Source organism: Taudactylus pleione, unplaced genomic scaffold (assembly GCF_031769625.1).
Source record: "Taudactylus pleione unplaced genomic scaffold, aTauple2 ptg000048l, whole genome shotgun sequence".
Lineage (NCBI taxonomy): Eukaryota > Metazoa > Chordata > Amphibia > Anura > Myobatrachidae > Taudactylus > Taudactylus pleione.
The window spans coordinates 736,697-758,026 of record NW_028284450.1 but is presented as its reverse complement, the minus strand read 5'-3'; the positions used below and the strand labels follow the sequence as shown (position 1 = coordinate 758,026).

General features: G+C 40.9%; 1 protein-coding gene across 2 annotated transcripts in view; it reads right to left on the bottom strand.

The window, feature by feature from the left end:
• The window catches only part of KIFAP3 (kinesin associated protein 3), a 244,430-nt gene that overhangs the window by 108,065 nt on the left and 115,035 nt on the right, over window positions 1-21,330 (bottom strand). For both annotated transcript variants that reach the window (XM_088460529.1, XM_088460530.1), the window contains exon 10: window positions 2,397-2,559. In XM_088460529.1, the coding sequence (XP_088316655.1) occupies window positions 2,397-2,559 (163 nt within the window). The remainder of the gene's footprint in view (window positions 1-2,396; window positions 2,560-21,330) is intronic.

Sequence of the window (21,330 nt, the reverse complement as noted above, 5' to 3'; positions counted from 1 at the left end):
GAATAAAACGAGCACAATGCAAATAGACTGGAATAAGGAACACACACTACTTTAGTTATATATATATATATATATATATATATATAAATGTCATCTGTGCCGGGATCGTAAAAGAAGCATACGACTTCTGCTGCCATGAAAAGGTTTGCGGGCAGCCCTATGGCTGTAGATTAAGCATTAGAAAGGGATAATTGCATTGCCAGATGTGCACATTAGGAGACAGTGAGAGTAGGAAGGAAAGCAAACATTTGGACACATATTTTTGAGCTAGGAAAAAAGCAACTCTCAGGTGACAGTATTTGTATATGTTACAATTGCAAGACCATTTAGCCTAGGAGACATACTTTTCGAAGCAGGATTATTTTAACCTGTGTGCCATACTGACTGACTTCAGTAATTAACTAACTCAAAGTACTTCCACAACATGTGGAGAGAGTCACTGTTTTGTGTAGCATAACTTACACATATAAGGAAAGAAACATACATTGGATTCATGGAGTCTGGCAGGCCTGTAATAAGATCTGAGAAGGAGAAACAATACATAATCCGTTTTTTTCCCAGAATTCTAGACAAATCTTTATCTGGGATTGTACAGATCTCAGCTAAGCATTTAGTTATTGCTGGTTGGGAGCGTTATTAATCCTAGAGGATAAAGGCATGCATTACAAGTAAAACAAAGAGCCCCTTACTATTGAGTTGACACTGCTCCACTACCTGAGGCATAACAAGAACTACAGCAACCCCAATTGTGTGTACATTAATTTAGGTGTCCATCTGTTTCCAGAAGACTAAATTAGCCATAAAAGGCCTATACTGCTGCGTGGCTCAAGCAGAAGGTTAAAGGATCAATATCTAACTTGACCACAATTTTATATGGTCTAATTGGACCAGCTCTAACTCATACTTATTTCCAGCGGTGTCTGTTAACACTGCTGGAAGATGACCATAGAAACAATCATTACTGATCGCCAGTGGCGTAACTAGGGCCGCCGTGGAACCGGTGGTGGGGGTGGGGGGGGAGCAGGCGGTGCTCATGACGTCTCTCCCATAATACAGAGAGGGGCCGAGCGGTAGGACGGAGGAGCAGACAGCGGCAGGAGCAGGGATTCAGGTAAGTTCGTGAGAATTTTCTGTCTGTCACTACATAGGGGGGACCACTACTGGCCATGGGCACTGTATAAGGTGGACCACTACTGGCCGGGGGCACTATATAAAGGGCACTGCATATGGGGGACGGTACTTGTGTACTTTACGGACTCATTGCAGAGAGAACCCAAGTGTCCTACACTCGTTATTATTAGCAATCATGGTGATGTCTACATCCCCTTCACAGAGAGGACCCCGACGTCAGCCAGTGTCCAGCGTCATTCCCTACCATCCAAGTGGGCATAGAGGGGGAATATAACCTTCGAGCACGAAGCGTGGCGAGGGGACAACTTTCTTCTTTCGGTGGGGACAACTTTTGGTACTTGTGTACATAAAGTACACAAGTACCATTTAAAACATTAATTGGGTTCTCTCTGCAATGAGTCCATAAAGTACATAACCGGGGGGACCACTACTGGCTGGGGGCACTGTATAAGGGTGCACTACTGGTGGCCTGCATAAGGGGGACCACTAGAGGGGGCACAGTATAATGGTGCACTACTGGGGACACTGTATAAAGGGCACTACTACATGGGGCACTGCTACTGGGGACACTGCATAAGGGTCACTACTACTCGGGGCATTAAGGTGCATATGTAATGGAAAGGAATGTTCCCAGAGTGACGAGAAAGGGGTGTGTGTCATGGTGACATGCTCCATTTCTCAGTGGCCATGCCTCTTGTGGCATGTGACCACGCCCATGTTTTTGTGCATGCACATAGGGGGGGTGGGGGTGCTCTATTTTTTTATTTTGCCCTGGGCACCAAATACACTACTTACGCCACTGCTGATCGCTGTGGGAAGGGAACAGTATTAAGGTCACGAGCAGTGATTAACTAAGTATTTGAAATGCGATGTGATATAATAGCATTTGACCATCATTAAGGAAAACCCCACTTCGTATGGCTGTTTATGCCTCGGGACAGTCATACTGTATGAAACAGTCTATAGCAATTTGGTCTGCAGCCCTCTTGATTAAGAGGTGTAATCTAGGAAAGTGTAATGAAATGTTTGGTACTGATGTGAGAATAGTTGAAGGTAGTGGTGAAAAATTTCAAATCACCTAAAAACAAAAACTTCAAAAGTTTAAATAGGCAAAAAAAAGGTTTTGCATGAAATACTCCTAAACAAGAAGCACAGAGTAGATTTCAATTTAAAAAGAAAAAAAAAATTCCACCAGAATGAGAAAAAAAAATATATATTTTTTTTGTTTTAAAAACAACATAAAAAAAGCATGGCAAAATGTGTACCTAAAAGAACCGTGAGCTTGGGGAGAAGTCCAACTTGTACCATTTTGTTTCTCAGGCCAGTGTCAAAAGAGAGGTTCAGAAGAAGCCGCAGGGTTATGTTCAGCAGGTCTTCATGCTCACATGGCACCATTTTAGACAGTTTTTCTATAATATCCATTTCAGCCTTTTGCGAGAAATAGAGGGAAAATGTATTATCTTTCAAAAAGCATTGCATGGTAAACAATATACAATCAACTTAAAATAAAACCTTATGAGTAAAACCTTAAGAAAAAAAAATTCCAAAATTCCAAAAGCATGACTGAGTTTCTGGCAATGCTTTTTTTTTTTTTTATTGTACTCAGCAATACTAACTGCCTACATATCATGTATTCATAAGCTAATGGTTCGCAGCTTTCAGACTGCTAACAGTAACAAGAAAAATATTCTATACATTACACCGTACTTTTATAGAATAATTATCACAATTGTTGTCATGTTTTAGCCAACTTGATCAACTTATTTCTGCATCAGGTAATGAAATGGCCCATATGCAACTGGAAATATGTACTTTTTTAAAGTAAACAATAGGTTCATAGCGAACAGAACTTTAAGTTTGAGAACTCTAGATCACATGCCAAGGGCAACATTAAGTAAAGGCAATAAATCTATTCTTGGCACAGATGGAGCACCGATTTCAGACTCACAATGTAAATCCAGAGTAAACTTGTATTGACCTCCTTACCCTCACAACAATGAAAACAGTCCTCTTGTACTTACTGCACTAGAGGGCCCCAAAGTTACTGAAAATCTCCTGGTACAGCAGTATTCACAATTTACCTAAAACCAGTGCTTTGTTTTCTATGAAAAAAGATACCAGTACTAGGAAAAAAAGGTACAGGTACTCGCCTAAACTGCTGAAGGTTAGTGTCTCCCTAGTCTATTAAGTACAGTAGCTGAAATTGACTAGTCTGGTGATACAAGTTCAAGGAAGTAATGTTAAAATAGACCAGCAATTATGTTTTTGGGTTTTATTCCTAGATAAATAAAAAAAAGTACTGTTGAGCACCATCAGAAAAAAAGCACTGGCTACAAACTATATTATACCTACAATGAATCCTTGCATTATATTCACATGAATACTGGACAACATTATTGCTGATCCTGATGCACCATATTCAGTCTTAAAACTCCTGTAAAGACCTCTCTCTTGATTATTTGTTGATGTAATAACCCCTCTTGGTGCACCAGCTCTAACGCCACGCTGACCATCCTTCTTGATCAAAATATCATCTTATTCACATTAATAAAACAACTGGGAGCATTAAAAATACATTGCTAGATTACACTGATCAATTTGACTGAGTCTGAGTTTGTGCAAAAAGAGCTGCCTCATCTCACACCATGGTCCTTTGTGCTTCATCTGCGACTTTGCACGTCTGTAAAACAATTGCTACGTAGTTAACATCACAGCCTAGGGTCTTTAGTACACTGTGAGTGGCTTTTCACTGCATTTGTGATACAACTGAGATGCAAAAGTTAAAAGGAAACTACAATACGCTACTCCTCTCAGGGCGTATAGACGCTAGGTGTATGAGGAAACCTCTTTATCAATCACTAAAAAAAATCAATTATTAGAACTGTATATTGAAATTCAATGTATTTAAAAGATTATATACTTGGAAATTTTCTTTACTAAGAATTACGACCAACTGTACAAAGTTAATTGTCTCTATTTCATAACCAAGATGACACAGGACCAGTAGAGTTGGTGCACACTCTCTTCCTCTTCTACACAGTATGTGTCAATGTCATTAAGAAGAATATACATGTTGTCAGGGGATTTTGGGGGGCTACATGGATGGGATAGGTGTTTTAGGTTTGAAGGTACAAGTGACAGGTATATACAGTATTTAACATTTATTTTTAATTCACCTTTATGACACAAAAATATACTTACACTCACTTTAATTGTACCCCCCCAATTTAAATACAGCATTTAATTTGGGCAAAAAGTAATGCTGTTTATAATTTTTTAATTGTTAGATAAAATGCATAGAACAGCCATTTTGACACAATTTAAGAACCCCAAACCCTTTGATTATGGTCACTTATACAATTCTACACTATTACCCTATCTTAGTTTGACTTTTTTGAGTACAGGCTGATTTCCCCATTTGTACTTGTCACATATAACACCATAAAGAGTTTTTGAGCGAATGCCGCATTGTGTCTTTTGCAATAGGATTGCGCAAATCCTATTGCAAATCTGGTCTGGTGCACTAATGGAGTGCAAAGCTCCACAAAGTTCCTTATACTGAATTTTGAGGCCGCAGCTCTAGTAAAATCATATTATACAATATAGCCATTGTGGTGTAAATTTTAAATACCAGCCTGGAGGGTAGGGGGGGATTCCAGCAACTGGAAACTCCCCCCCCCTGCATTTGCCAATGGAATCAACAGTTTGTTACATTCTGATAAAAAAAAAGCACTGGGGCTCTGTAACACTAAAAGCTTTAAACATCCATTGAAGACAACAGTGATGGATGATTGCAGGATCCTTTCCATGATAAAGAAAAACCCCTTCACAATATCCAGCCAAATGGAGAACACTCTCCAGGAGCTAGGCATATTATTAGCCAGGTCTATCATAAAGAGAAGACTATATGAAAACAAATACAGAGGGATCACCACAAGGGTCAAACCATTCATAAGCCTCAAGAATAAAAAAGACAAACAAAACAATTAAAAAAACAGCCCAGTACCGGAACAGCATTCTTTAGACAGATGAAACGAAGATCAACCTATACCAGAATGATGGGAATCAAAAAGTATGGAGAAGGCTCGGAATAGCTTCTGATCCAAAGCATATCACATCAACTCTAAAACACAGTGGAGACAGTGTGATGCAATGTGCATGCATAGCTTTCAAATGGCACTGGGTCACTAGTGTTTATTGATGATGTGATAGAAGACAGAAGCAGCAGGATGAATTCTGTGTAGGGATATATTGTCTAGCCAGATTCAGTCAAATTCAGCAAAGTTGATTGAACGAAACTTTGTACTGTGGTACAGATGGGCAATGACCTTAAACATACTGCGCAGGAGTTGTAATATTGTGTAATGGCCAAGTCAAGTATCTGATCTCAACCCAATCGAGCATGCATTTCACTTGCTGCAGACCAAGCATAACAAAGGAGATAACACAGCATTTGGTGATGTCCATGGGCTCCAGACTTCAGGCACTCGTTGCAAAGGATCCTCGAAAAATTCTTAAGAATGAAAATTTTTTTTATGATTATGTTGTCCAATTACATTTGAGCCCCTGATAATAGGGGATGGTGTATAAAAATTGTTGCAATTCATAAACGTTTCATACAATATTTTTGTTGAATCCCTTGAATTAAAGCTGAAAGTATGCAATACAATTGCATTTCCATTGTTTAATTTCAAATCCATTGTGGTGACAGAAAGATACAAAATTATGAAAATTGTGTCAGTGTTCCAATATATATGGACCTAACTGTATATACACACGTTAACCAAATGTTCCTTAAGGTGTAAAGACACGCACCCAAGTGGAAAATACAAATGCAAATACATGCGAAGGGGCAAAAATAATAAAAGGCAGAGGTTTGGGAAAGAAGCCCATTTGCCAGGACCTCATTTTAATGTAGCCTCTGTACTTCTTAGAACAAAACGGGATTGTATTAATTACAAAGACGGCTCAAGTTAAGAGAACATTTTCACAAACTTCTTTGATATAACACCACTACCTACCTAAACAATTAGACCTGGCCCCAAGATCTCTGTTTGAACCATCCTTTGTTATTTCTTCAATAAATACTTTTGTGCGTCTTGTGATCGCTGCTTTATTGGGTATGGAGCCTCACCTTAAGCCACAATATAACAAAGCCAGGACATCAGGCACTCATGGCTCTCTTTAAGTAAGAGGATAGTATAATCAGGATGGCAGACAAGAGGGATCTATAGTAGTGCAGGACACAGGGATGACAAAAAGAGATAAATAGGCAGTTGGGGGTTCACACCACGTGTAAAATGTTATCTGCAAACCCAAAAGTTGTGTTTATAAAAGTGGTTGACAAAATATTTGAGGACTGTGTATAATAACCTTATTTCTTAGGAGGTCAGGAAGGACCTTTTACACTCTAAAGCGCGAGGTTACAGAATCCCCCTGGCAGACCCATCTCTGCCCGGGGTTCCCTTTTCCAGCCACATTGGTTTACCTGGATGCATATCTCCAACCCTGTGTTCAGGGTATGGTCAAACAATATTGGCTCATAATACAAACTGTCGAAGCCGGTTGATTGGCTGAGACCAGATCTTAAAATTAATATCGAGCGACTCCATCTTTGGTTGCCCCTGACAATGCCATTTTGCATCGTCAGCATGAAACCATTGTGTGCGATGCTAATATGTTATTATTACCATCGTGCTACCGCATACTGTTAAAAGTCCTACCATACCCCATACACACATTAAATCATACATATAATATACAAGACGCACAGCGCACAGTTGCACTGTTTAACAAAGCACTCTACACATAAAACCACCACGCATATTAGCGACTACACGCAATATCCTTACACTTACACATACCAAAACTTATAAAAAGGTTCCCCACATTATCATGTTGTGAAATGTAATGTATACAATATTTAAGGTACATAAGCTAGTAAACATATCATGTTTGGTACCTTTCTAAAGCACTGTTTGTTTGCAGATTTCCGGTTCAATCCGCAAGGAAATCGCATCATGCGTTCGCAAGATATGAACAATATGAATATAATGGTTAGAATGGTGAAAAAGTATGTAGTGTTTTTCTACTAGTTTAAACCAGTTCTTCGGCGGGAAAACCACACAAAGCAACACTGAAGAACTGGGACATGCCTCTAGTGATGCTATATGAACTGTCCAATGGCCTGCATCATACCAGAATGTCCACGAGCAAGATCCAATGGAAATTTGTTATCTAGTTTCTTTGTTCTGGGAGGGTATATAGCTTGCATGCTGGTCCTAGTCTACAGCCATTCTTTCTTGGATGACCACAAACTTCTGGACTGATGACTGTTTTCTGGGACCGGTGCACACACGTATGTATTGGGCTGTATCATATTATGTATTTCATTGCCTTTGAACTAATTGTGCTAGATGAAAGCTTGTAACTTTCTTTTATTGCAATAAGAACTTTTGTGCGTTGGAACCACAATTATTGTCTGGACAGCGATTATTTCTCTCTAGCGATTTTAAGGTATTCATATATGGGGGCTCGCAGCTGATATCACGCCACCCTGATCCACACGATAGCAAACGTACCTTGATTCCGCAACTACAGGGTGGAAGGCGCCATAAGCAGGCAAGAACGCACTGTGTTCGAAACCCTGCTACCATTCATTGTTGTGGAATCGATGTCCTTTATTGTGTGATCTTAAAGGGGCGCTGATTAGGAATCTGGGGACAAGAGAGAAAGGATTGTCTGTCTGTGTTTTGTGTGTTAGTCGAATTATTGTGTATGCGACTAGTCGCAAAATAGCGTAATTTTTATTTCTGCGCTCTTGTGCATCAGTCGCATTATTGTGTATATCGACTAGGGGCACAATAGCGTATACGTGTTTCCGTATTGCTGCCACGTGTTCAAACAAAAGAGTTAAGATTGCATTGTTGTATTGATAGCGTGATTACATTGTTTAAGTCTCTTAATCATACTGCCATATCTGAGAAAAAGATTAAATTATTTTCTGTGCAGAAAAGGTGCATGATAGACGTAGATGTATGGTGAGAATAGGGGTACTGTGTGTTCCCCATTTACTGGGGTTACTGAGTGTTCCCTGGACCTAGGAGTACTGTGTGTTTCCTGGGGTACAGAAAAGCAGGTGTATTGCATATAAAGGAGTACTTTGTGTTCCCTAGAGGTGAATCAGCTCTGAGTGTGATCGCAGAATTCAATGATCAGTTAGGTTCTTTGCGCATTGTGATTGAACCACACGGTCAGGGCAGATCGTGAATGTGAACTGAGTTGTGGTGGAGGAAATCACTGCCAAGCAGTGGAAAGTACTCATATAGGGATTTTCTTTTTTTATGGGGTACTGTGTGTTCCCGCGGGGTAGGAGGTACTTTGTGTTCCCTATCCTGAAGGCAGGATATTGTATAGGCGGCATTCTGCTGCTTGTTGTGTAAGTTAACTGTAACGATTAACGGGTTGGTTGTACACAGCAGGTGAAGTTGAGCGGACGCAGCTTATGAAATGTCATCCGCCGGTCCACATACTAGCGAAAACTGCTTAGCGGTTTCCCAGATGGGTGCCAGGCTTTCGCTGGGTAGGGTGGACGATGCGCTGCATGTGGAAGAGCTGACAGGGTCGGCACGCCATATAATGCATACTAAGTACGGAGCGTATGCAAATGCGCACTGTAGTGTATGGAATAAGATGACGAGAAAGTGTGTAAAACCTTTTCCGAAGATTGGCAGTTTTGATGAGGAAATATTGAACAATGTTAGAGATAGCATCTGTGTGGTGAAATCTCTGAAGAAAAGAGTAGAACATAACGATTGTTTGAAACTGTGGCAGCATGAGGGAAACATGTGGCAAAATAGCGTTGTGTGCGTGCCACAAGGGAATGCGTACGCACGGCATGGTAGCGTTGCGGAAGTAGCGCGGGTGCACCTCCACTGCCCTATGCGGTGGAAAGTGAAGATACAGCCCATACCAAAAATTATAAAAACGTAGTAAGTAACATGTACCCGCTCCTGAGTAATTATAAGGAAAATGTTCATGAAGCAGATGATGAACCTATTGTAATGTCAGCCATTTCTCATGCAGTGCAAATGTTAAATGTTCCTTCACAGCAGGTATAGGAAGTGCCCTCACCAATAGTAGTAGCAGAAGTGCTACCACCCGCAGAAACAGTAGCAGAAACTGGTGTAAATAATATCATACGCTGCAGTACTAGACTGAACCCCCGAAGTACCAAAGGCCAAAGGTAACGGTGTGGTAGGCATGCATCCAGTCCGGACAATAACAGTTCCCAATGGGAATCCGGACGCACGTGGTGTAGTGCCTACAAGGGAGGTAGCAATGCATTGTCCTTGGACGAGAGCGGAGCTACATTCCATAATGACAGATTTCCCTGACACTAGAAAAGAGTTAGCAAAGTGCCAGAGATTTATAAAAGATTTAGGTAATGCTCACGAGCCAACTAACAAAGATTGGCGAGTGGTATTACGGGCATGTCTTCCACACAATACCGACTTGAAAAAGTTTATCACGGCTTGTGTATTGGATGGAGATAGTCCCTTAACTGATGAAAGCAATCAGGATAACATAACCCGCATAATCACCCAAATGGCCGTATATTTTCCAGTGGTAGTTAACTGGAGTAACATTTTTACAATTAAACAGAAGGAGAGTGAGTGTGCAGAAGATTATTTCACCAGAGCGCTGCAGACTATTACCCAGTACACTGGGATAGAGGACATAAAAGATAGCACACACCACAGGGAAATGGTCAATACGGTACTTATGGAAGGTCCTAAAGACAATCTAAAGTCCAGGGTTCAGACCTCACATTCTGGGTTGAATTGTATTACGGTAGACACCCTCAGGGAAACTTCTATTGAACATGACAAGAAGCATGAAACACAGAGTGAGAAGCTAATGGCTGTTAGCATTCAAGCTCTTGGAACAATGCATTTACAGCCACCAGACACCTACTCACCTGCGCAGCTACAATTTCTCAATACACATCATCCTGCGCAGTCACAAATTACACAGCCATACCACACATATCACATGCGACAACAAAACATATATCAACATACCTTGCCTCAGAACACATTCCACACACAGCCACTACCCCCATATCCACATCCCCAGCCATTATCTTTCCACACTCCCCAACCCACACAACAACAACCTTTCAAACCATACTCACCACGAAAGTGTTATAACTGCAACCAGAGGGGACACTTAATCAAGGACTGTAAAGCAAAGAAACAGGGACCATTTAACCAGGGAATTCCAAACCATCCCCAGTATGCAGGAAATTTTCAGCAAGCACCTGCTCACATAGTGGCAGTAAATGCTTTATTGGCGCAGGATAGACTGCTCTAGGGGTTAGGTCACACCTGTAGTCTGCAGCCAGTCAGGTTAACTGGGAGTACTAGGGAAGAACCTGTAATGACAGTTGATGTAGCTGGTACTAAAAATACTTTTCTTGTAGACACAAGGGCGACCAGATCAGTGTTAAAATCTCCATCCAATTTACAGGACAAGACAGTACCAGTAATGGGTGTAACGGTTAAAGTGCAACATTATCCTTTAACCAAATCTGCAGAGGTTACTATAGGGCCATTGCATACCAGGCATTCCTTTCTCCTGGCAGCGGCGGCTCCTACTAATCTTCTGGGAAGGGATTTGTTGTGTAAAATGGGATGTGTCATTTATTGTACCCCTGATGGTAGAATTTTAGATATCCCAGAGAAAGTTGCGCACAAGGTAAGGGATATATTGGACACTCCACAAAGGTTAATTCTTCACTCTACCATTCTAGAGCAAAGTCCATCACAGGTAAAGGAGATGTTATCTCAAATACCGGGTTCGTTTGGACCAAAGATGGACAGGACACTGGATTAATGGCAAATGTAGCTCCTGTAATGATCAACTTAAAGGTGGGAAGACAGGCTCCAAAAATTCCTCAGTACCCTTTAAAACCAGAGGTGGAGTTAAGGGTGTATCCCATAATTGAGAGATTGCTCCAGCAGGGGATTTAAGTCTGTACAGCTAGTGTAGCCAATAGTCCCATTTTTCCGTTGCAGAAGAGTGGTTGGAGGGGTTATAGGACCTTAGAGGGGTTAATAAGGTAGTAGAGAGCCAATTCCCTGTAGTGCCAAATCCAGATGCCATTCTCATGCAGATCCCACCAAATGCAACCAATTTTACTGTCATTGACCTCTGTTCTGCCTCCTTCTCTGTCCCGCTTCATCCTGTCAGTATTTATTTGCTTTCACATACAAGGGAGTACAATACACATGGACACGGTTGCCCCAGGGCTTCATAGACAGCCCCAGTATCTTCTCCCAGGCCTTACACGACTGTTTAGAATCTTTTCAACCTGCCAATGGATCTGTTCTAATACAATATGTGGACGATTTATTGTTGTGATTCGTTTATGTCATGTTTAAATGATACTAAATTACTGTTGCTTCACCTCTCACAGACAGGACACAAGTTTGCTAAGGACAAATTAAAGCCATGCCAGACCAGGGTTAAATGCTTGGGACACTGCCTAACCCAGGGACTACGACATCTGACTACTGACAGAATACAGGCCATACAGACCATAACACTGCCGCAGAACCAACAGCAAATCCGTACCTTCTTGGGCATGTGTGGATACTGCAGATCATGGATCCCAGGTTTTTCTATTTTGGCCTTACCTTTGCAGGAACTGGTGTCATCCACAAAACCTGACAGTGTCACAAACACTGAGGAAACAGAGCAGGCTTTCCTTAACCTTAAGGATAGTCTGACAAGAGCACCTGCATTGGGAATACCAGATCATGAAAAACCTTTTGATTTATATTGTACGGAGGCTAATGGATGCGCAGCAGGTGTCCTCACACAAAAACATGGTGATGTCAGTAGACCTGTAGCATACTACAGTGCACAACTGGACACTGTGGCAAGATCACTCCCAACGTGTTTAAGAAGTGTAGCAGCAACTGCTCTTTTGGTCAGTAAGAGTGAGGATGTCGTATTAGGTCATCATATGATTGTTTATACACCCCATGCTGTATCTGCTTTGCTGAATTCTGCTCAAACCAGACATGTTTCCTCAGCTAGGTCCACAAAATGGGAACTAGCTCTAATAGCACCTGCAAATATCACATTAAACGGTGCAGTATGTTAAACCCAGCAACGTATTTACCATATGCACAAAGGGTGGAGAGAGGTGAGTCGCTGGTGGAAGGTGAGTTCTGCAGGTATATTGATGCACATGATTGTATGGAATATTTGAATCAGACCTTTACTGCAAGACCTGACATACGTGATACACCTTTAGAAAATGTAGATGTGACATTTTACACGGATGGGAGTTGTCATAGACAAACTGACACTGGAGAATTATGTACAGGTTATTCTGTTGTAAATGACAAGGATGTTATAGATGCCAAACCCCTTGTTCCACCTCACTCGGCCCAAGTGTCTGAAATGGTGGCATTAAGGAGAGCGTGTGAACTGGCAGAAAGTAAGTTAGCTAACATCTACACTGACTCCAGGTATGCCTTCGGGGTAGTGCATGATTTTGTAGGACTGTTGACAGCAATTCAAAATCCAAAGGCAGTAGCCGTCACTAAGTGTAAAGCCCATACTTGTGAGGACGATCCGGTGTCACTGGGCAATAACATGGCAGACAAAGCTGCCAAATGGCCAGCAGGTTTAAGAGTGAACAAGCCAATTAACCAAATGATGATGTTTTAAACGATTGATATGCAGAAATTAATTGAGATGCAAAATTTGTGTTCCATTCAGGAAAAGGCAGTTTGGAGATCTAAGGGATGTGGGCAAGAGTCCTCTGGACTCGAGAGATGGACAAGGTAAGCCGGTGGCACCCAAGGCATACTACCCAAGCTTGGCTGAGGCTGCGCACTGTCTGACTCACCTGGGAAAGCAAGGTATGTGCAAGTGGGTCAGGGCGTATTGGTGTGCACCAGGTTTCTCTTCCCAAGCTGAGAAGAGGGCAATGTCCCGCTTGACATGCTTGAGGAAAAACAATACCAACCAAGCCATCTCACATCCCTCCAACAGATGGACCTTTTCGGGTAATACAAATTGATTTCATCCAATTACCACCCTGCAGGAATCTCAAGTATGTATTAGTATGTACAGATGTGTTTTTTAATTGGGTTGAGGCATATCCAGCTGCCACTAATACTGCTGCGTTTACTGCTAAAAAGATTGTTCAGGAATTTGTATGCAGGTACGGTATCCCTAGAATCATAAAAAGTGATAGGGTACTCATTTCACCGGAGATGTCTTCCAGAACATGTGCAAGTTGATGGGTATTAATAGTAGACTTCACACCCCTTGCCGACCGCAAGTCAGCGCCAAGGTGGAGAGGATGAACGGTACTATTAAAAATAAACTGAGTAAGATCATGGCAGAAACTGGACTAGGATGTCCAGAAGCTTTACCGCTAGTCCTTCATAGCATCAGGACAACTCCTAGCCCCCCTCTTAATCTGTCCCCCTTTGAGATAGTTTGGGAGACAACCTCATTTCATTATAAGTTCACAGGAAGATTTGAAGAGTAACAACGAGGTTACTGTATGGTATCTTATAACAATGAGTAAACAGTTGAAACAGCAGCAGCAGAAACTGAAATTGTTGTCACCTGATATGCCAGAAACAAACTGTCATGATGTTGAACCTGGAGAATTTGTTATGATCAGGAATTTCTTACGTTCAGGTTGTCTGACAGATCGGTGGGAAGGTCCGTATCAAGTGTTGCTGACAAGTACGACATCCTTGAAAGTGGCAGAGAGATACCTGGGTCCATTCCACTCACTGCAGAAAGGTCAACTATCCGGTGGAGATACAAGGCGGAGTCGAAGCAGATAACGTGGACCTGTCGATTGCGAGCTTGTTCCGGGAGAGATAAAGGCTGCAGTGAGACACCGGAGCTAGGGAAATTTATAGCCCATTATTCCAGCAATGGAATGGCGGGCTGTGGTTGCGTTCCTATTTTCTTCCAGAGTTCTCATCATCCTTGTTTGGTTCGGGATGTACTGTTTCTGTAATGGTGGTCAGATGATGGAGGGAGAGGTCGATGATGATAACGATGGGGTGGAGTCGGGAGAAGGAGTAATACAGTCACAAGGGCGGTATCTGACCAAACCCAGTACAGTAATTGCTAAGAGATCTGTTAGCCTGGAAACTCGGAGACATTGTGAAGGCTTATCATCTGAGGAATATTGTATTTGTGAGTTTTGTGGGTCCCTAGTTGATGAGAGATGCACCCAACGGTGCCAACCTAAGTATAACCAGTATTGAGGTGGGTATCCTTTAGAGGATTATCATATCATGGTGGGCAAAGTTTTAAACCAGACTGACTGTTGGGTGTGCTCTCACGTGCCTCAGGGACAACATAATGTAAGGTTAGTGCCATTTCCATTAACTGTCTCTGAGGTCTTAGAATTGCAACAAGGGCAATGCTGGATGGAAAATTTCTGATGTCCAAACCCCCTCATTTTAAACTCCACCAGTACCAAGTAGATAGATCACTTTTGTGTTTGAACATCACCAACTTCAACAAACCAGGAAGTTGGGAGGTGACTGGGAATAACCAGACAATGAACTTCTCACTAAGAGCTGATAATGAAACTATAAATTTTGAACTTTTACGCACACACTTCCAGTATTGGTATACACGTAGTGACACAAACAAATGGTTGGTAGGGTACCAGAAGGGTACTGTGCCAGGGTTATACAACCAGAAACGTGTGTCAGTCAGAAGGGAGAACCTGAGAGAGAATCATTTGCTAGGGAAATGTGTTCAATGATTATGATGCATTCTATTCCTTACTTTCTCCCCAGTGATGTGTATTTTATATGTGGAAGGAAAGCATGTAAGTGGCTCTCTCAGAGTTCAGAAGGTTTATGTTACCTTGGAAGGGTACTCCCAGACGTTATGACCCTTACACATGGTGAAATGCTTGGAATTCATAAAAACACACCATCACCATATCTTCACACACATTATGAACACAGAGACAAAAGAAATATACCTGGTGATGTACATACAGCCACACAGTTGATTAGCAAAACAACTGGCTTTCAAGTTTTAGTAGCATTAGATCCCACTAGGATCGCTCGGGGTACTTAAAATTTTAGATACATTCAAGATCTTGCTAATTTAATAGATAATATCACCGAGATGTATGATGACACGTTTAGGTACACAGGTAAGGAGTTACAAGCCTACAAGAAAGAACTTGTGCAACATAGACTAGTATTAAATTATTTAACAGCTGTCACTGGAGGGTACTGTGTGACTTTAGCCACCCAATTTGGTGTCAAGTGTTGCACGTACATCACAAATAACACTAGTGACCCCAAGGAGGTGATAGACCGGAAGATGGATGAAATTCTGCAGTTGAAATGGGAATTTTCGAAAGAACAATAATGCCTCATTGGCTGAGGTAAGCAAAAAGGTAGAAGAGTGGTTCTCTTGGTTGAACCCTGTAAAATGGTTCTCCAGTCTAGGAGAGTGGATCCAGGAAATTATTGCTAGTGTAGGTAAACTCCTGATCCTCATATTGGTTGTCATCTTAGTAATTGGCTTATGTGTCAGATGTGTTCCTGCTGTGAAGTGTGGAAAATATAATGCTAAAGTAAACCGAGAGAATGAAATTATGTTGGTGGTTAGTAGTAATAATATGCATACTAAGATAAATGAAGAACTGCATTACAATCCTGAACTAGAATGTACCATCAGATGATGTATAGATTTAGCCATGCATGAAATGTATTATTAAATGTTATTTTAAACATCCTAAATAATGTAAGTCCTTATCTTATTCAAGACTTCCTTTATAGGTTAGGTGCATCCCCACATCTTCCAAGATCCGCGGTGTGCTTATAAGGGTAGTTTTATGTCCTTCCCAGAGACACATTATTGATGGTTTAATGACTACATTGTGCCATCCCATAATATAACATTAAATAATATTTCATAGTGTAAGACTAAAAATAAATTTAAGACCAGATAGCGTGTTTGCTATCAAAGGGTGGACTGTCGAAGCTGGATGATTGGCTGAGACCAGATCTTAAAATTAAAATCGAGCGATACCATCTTAGGTTGCCCCTGACGCCGCCATTTTGCGTCGTCAGCATGAAACCATTGTGTGCGATGCTAATATGCTATTATTAGCATAGTGCGAACGCATTGCTACCGTATACTGTTAAAAGTCCTACCATACCTCATACGCACATTAAATCATACATATAATATACAAGACGCACAGTTGTGCTGTTTAACAAAGCACTCTACACATAAAACGGACCACGCATATTAGCGACTACATGCAATATCCTTACACTTACACATACCAAAACTTATAAAAAGGTTCCCCACATTAAAGGCTTAATATTAGAGGTTATATTAGCGAATAATCATGTTGTGAAATGTAATGTATACAATATTTATGGTACATAAGCTAGTAAACATATCATGTTTGGTACCATTCTAAAGCACTGTTTGTTTGCAGATTTCCAGTTCGATCCGCAAGGAAATCGCATCATGCATTTGCAAGATATGAACAATATGAAAATAGAGGTTAAAATGGTGAAAATGTATGTAGTGTTTTTCTACTAGTTTAAACCAGTTCTTCGGTGGGAAAACCACACAAAGCAACACTGAAGAACTGGGACATGCCTCTAGTGATGCTATATGAACTGTCCAATGACCTGCATCATACCAGAGTGTCCACGAGCAAGATCCAATGGAAATTCGTTATCTAGTTTCTTTGTTCTGGGAGGGTATATAGCTTGCATGCTGGTCCTAGTCTACAGCCATTCTTTTTTGGATGACCACAAACTTCTGGACTGATGACTGTTTGCTGGGACCGGTGCGCACGCGTATATGTATTGGACTGTATCGTATTATGTATTTCATTGCCTTTGCGCGAATTGTGCTAGATGAAAGCGTGTAACTTTCTTTTATTGCAATAAGAACTTTTGTGCATTGGAAACACAGTTATTGTCTGGACAGCGATTATTTCTCTCTAGCAATTTTAAGGTATTCATAAAACCGATCCCGATTCACCCATGTTAAAAAGTAAGCATATTTTGTACAGCTATTCAAGGGATAAAAATATAGAAAAAAACATGGTTATGCGAATAGATGTTTCAGACTTAGGTAAAAAGATTCCTGAACATTTTCTGAGTAAAGTGAAATACATACGTGTTAACTGAGATACCATTTTAAACTCCCACATCAGGGGCGTATCTATAATGGGTGCAGGGTGGTACACTGACCCCCCCCTCCATTTATCTATAGTGTTGATGCATATGAGAACAAAAGATGGACAACTGTGTCATTAGGGCTCTCTCTATTCTGTGAATAATCTATGACAAAATGGCAGAGTCCATTGTGTACATAGCGGCCGGTATACAACAAAATGGTCTCTGATTGCACATAAAATAGTCAAACGTAATAGGATAGATTCACACTAAGGTCTTTTTAGTGATGATAATAATGGTTGAGCTATTTACTGTAATAATATTTAGAGATGCTGAGAAGAGGAGCAGTATTGCTATATGTATTAAGCAGCACATATATCGCAATGATAATGGAACCACACGCATGCGTGTTGGATTCCAAGATGGTGGAGCAGATGATAGACTGTATTACAGCGGTATCTTGGAGATCTTGCGCATGTGCGTGGAGACCTAAAATGGTGGCAACGGAAATGCCAGAAATGGTCACATTAAGTAGTAGTATGGGTATAAATATTGGAGGAGGCTACCTGGGGTTATCCTCCTGACGAAGTCCTGCTAGTGACGAAACGCGTAGAGAAAATGGTGACACGGACACTCTCTTCAGCTATACAGACTGAGATAAGCTGTTTCTAAAGATTTTCAATTGTAATTGTGATTTAATCCTCATGTATATGTGGTGTATGTAATAAATAAGTTTAAAATACTACACCATGAGGGCACTCCCTCTCTTGTTTATATGAACTCTGATTGAGTGAACAACATATGAACATATGAAAAAAGTCACAACTGATCATATAGTTGCACATTGTGCAATTTGGATATTTAAAACATCCTGTTTTTTTAGTAGTTCTCAGAAAATGTGCTCCTGTTTTGTACTCGGGTGTAGTATATCCAATTTGACTAGGATGTCTTTTAAACTCCTTCCCCTTTTTGTATCCTGAGGAAAGAGCTTACATAAAAGGTACTGAAACTTTGTTATAAATACATTCATTCATTTGCTTACTAAGACGCCGGCAGTGCCTCTGATTTTGCATCCTGTTTATTTCCTTTCCCTGCAAGGAGAGGTAAAAGGAGGGCACCGGGTGCAAAGTGCCGGCCATTACTCTTGTATGTGTGGAGCGTGTGGTTACATACTCAGATTAAACTCTCTTAGGCAAGGCACCGGGGCTATTTCCTGTGGACTTTCACACAAGCAGGAGTGATCAGCTTGCATAGAGTTTCCAATTAAGGATTATCTCTTTACCTGGTCCTACAAGCTTGTACTTATTATATATTTCTATGGATGTGGAATCAGAATCAGTGGAAGGACTAGCCACCTTTCTACAACTACAAGGTGATACCTTTAGTTATACTGCAACAGATGCTGAAGCAATCCTGTTTAAAGAAAAACTGATTGAAAAAGACAATGTGACTAATGAAGATTTGTTCCGTGAATGGAGTAAACTTAGGAAAAGGGAACTGATTACCTATATCACTGCATAATGTTATCGGATTATTATAAGAGCAAGAAAATTCTACATGGTTTTAGAATTAAAAATATACCAACAATCGGGAGGAACGACATACCATTCTGTAAAAAGTGGATAGCAATCCTTAATAAATACTCCCTTGATTTAATCCTCCTCTTTATAGAGGAGGCGACTAAAGAACTGAATATTGCCAGCAATAATTTAAATGCCTTTGAATTACAACTAAAAGCTGCGTTAATTAGAGATTCCTCCTATAATTGGATGGAAAAGATCCAGAATCAAATACACCAATATACAAAAGAACTGATCAGATTCAAGAAATCTAAACTAGCTTAAGTGAAAAGTGGCTATGAACATCAGCAAGTATATAGCTGGTTAACGGTGTCTCAACAAATGATAGAAAGTATTCTAAACCAATAAGATATCGTAGTTTTATGTCTAATACAGACTCATCTGCAGAATCAAATACAGTAATGAGCGATGTGGAGAGTATTACCTGATCACAAATTAACCCTTTGGGTGCAGCTACAAGAGCTTTACCTTTGGGTTTGACACACAAGATGCAGAGGGCGCAACAGAACCAGAGGGAGAGGAGGAAACAGACGTCCACCAGTCCCACAGAGAACTTAGTATTTAATCTTTCTAAAAGATAAATTACCCCTATAGAATACAAGCTTCTTAATAGGGGTTTATCATTTATACCAACGACAAAATTTAATCCCTTTACTTGGAAGGTGGAAACTTATAAATTGAATAGGTCCTTGAGACTAAAGGAACATTTTAAATCTAGAATGGACATATAAAATCTAAATACTATATTCTGAAAAATGTAAATCCCTTCAACCTGGTTCTACATTCGACATCCAATCTTCCAACAGCTCTTTAAAAACCCTTTCTCGTCTCTTAAAAGATACTGTACAGAATGAGATGAAAAGTAATCCTCCCTCATGTTTCCCGAATTTGAGCCATGAAGAACAAGTGGCCCTGAAGAATTTGAGATCATATACAGATATAACAATCAGACCCTCTGATAAAAGGAGGAGCAATTGTTATGAAAGACTTACAGGACTATAAATGAGAAATTTACGATCAATTACAAGACCACTCAACGTATCACCTATTACAGGCTGACGCTACCCCTGTGTATAAAAAGGAGTTGGATCTTCTCCTATCACAGGCTGTATGTCATCAGACTTAAAAGCCCTTACGGTTGATTTCCCCATATGTCCACTACTATACACAACACCTAAAGTACACAAGTCTCTGGTTAATCCTCCTGGCAGACCAATTATTTCTTCCATTTTCACAACGTGTGGCCAGACACGTGGCTGAAATATACTACAGCCCTTTTGAACATTCTGGAGCCCATACAAACATCTCCAAAAAATCGAATACTGTGTACGGCTAATGTAAAAAGCCTGTACATGTGTATTCCTCACGGAGAGGGTATGAAGGCTACTCGCCAATTTAGCACAGATAATCCCCTATATAAGGGACCAGATGTGGATCTTTTAATTTCCCTTCTTCAATTTCTACTAACAAAAAATAATTTTTATTTCAACGGTAAATTTTATGCACAAATTTCGGGCTGTACCATGGGCTCGGCAGTGGCACAGAGTTATGCAAATGCATTTATGTTTACCGTTGAAAAAGATTTGTTTTACATTGATGATGTAGTTTCTGATGATCTCTTTATCTATCAAAGATATATAGATAACTTGCTAATAATGTGGAGATGTAGAGAAAAGGATCTCATGTATATATTTGATTTGCATAATAGCATGAATCATTCGGTGAAGTTTACCTATAGTACGAGCACCGAGAGGGTTAATTTCTTGGATGTAGTCACTGAGATTGCTGCACAGGGTTTTACTACTATCAGGGCCGAATTAAGGGGGGGAGCGGTCGTCCTGGGGCCCCCACACACAGATGGGCCCCCACACAGGGTCGATCTGACCCTGCCAAGAACAGGTGTCCAGCGGCACCTTTTCCCTTGTTCGACAGACTGCATGCAGCAGCAAAATCAGTGCTGCTGCATCAGCTTTCTAAGGGGGAGAGGGGCCAGTTTTACATATAAACCCCCCCCCACGATGCCTCCCCTCCACAGGCCGCATTGGGGGCGGAGCCATTATGGCAAGTCCCACCCCAAATCACCGCGAATCGAGTCATTACATCGCAGGAGATGGAGCCTAATGAATCAAGGAGGTGCCAGAGTCCTTTTGCAACCTGTACCAGCAGCAGCTGCATCAAGTTTAAGTATGTATGTGTACTGTTTTAGTGTACGTGTATGTATGTGATATTGTGCATATGTGTTAGTGTGCATACTGTGTATGTATGTGTTAATGTGTATATATGTGTTAGTGTGTGTGTACTGCTTGTGTGTTTGCCCGTCTTCATGTAGCCTGGGTGGCGGGGGGTGGGACGTTGTGTGTGGTGGTGGGGGGGGGGGGGGGTAAGGCTTTGCT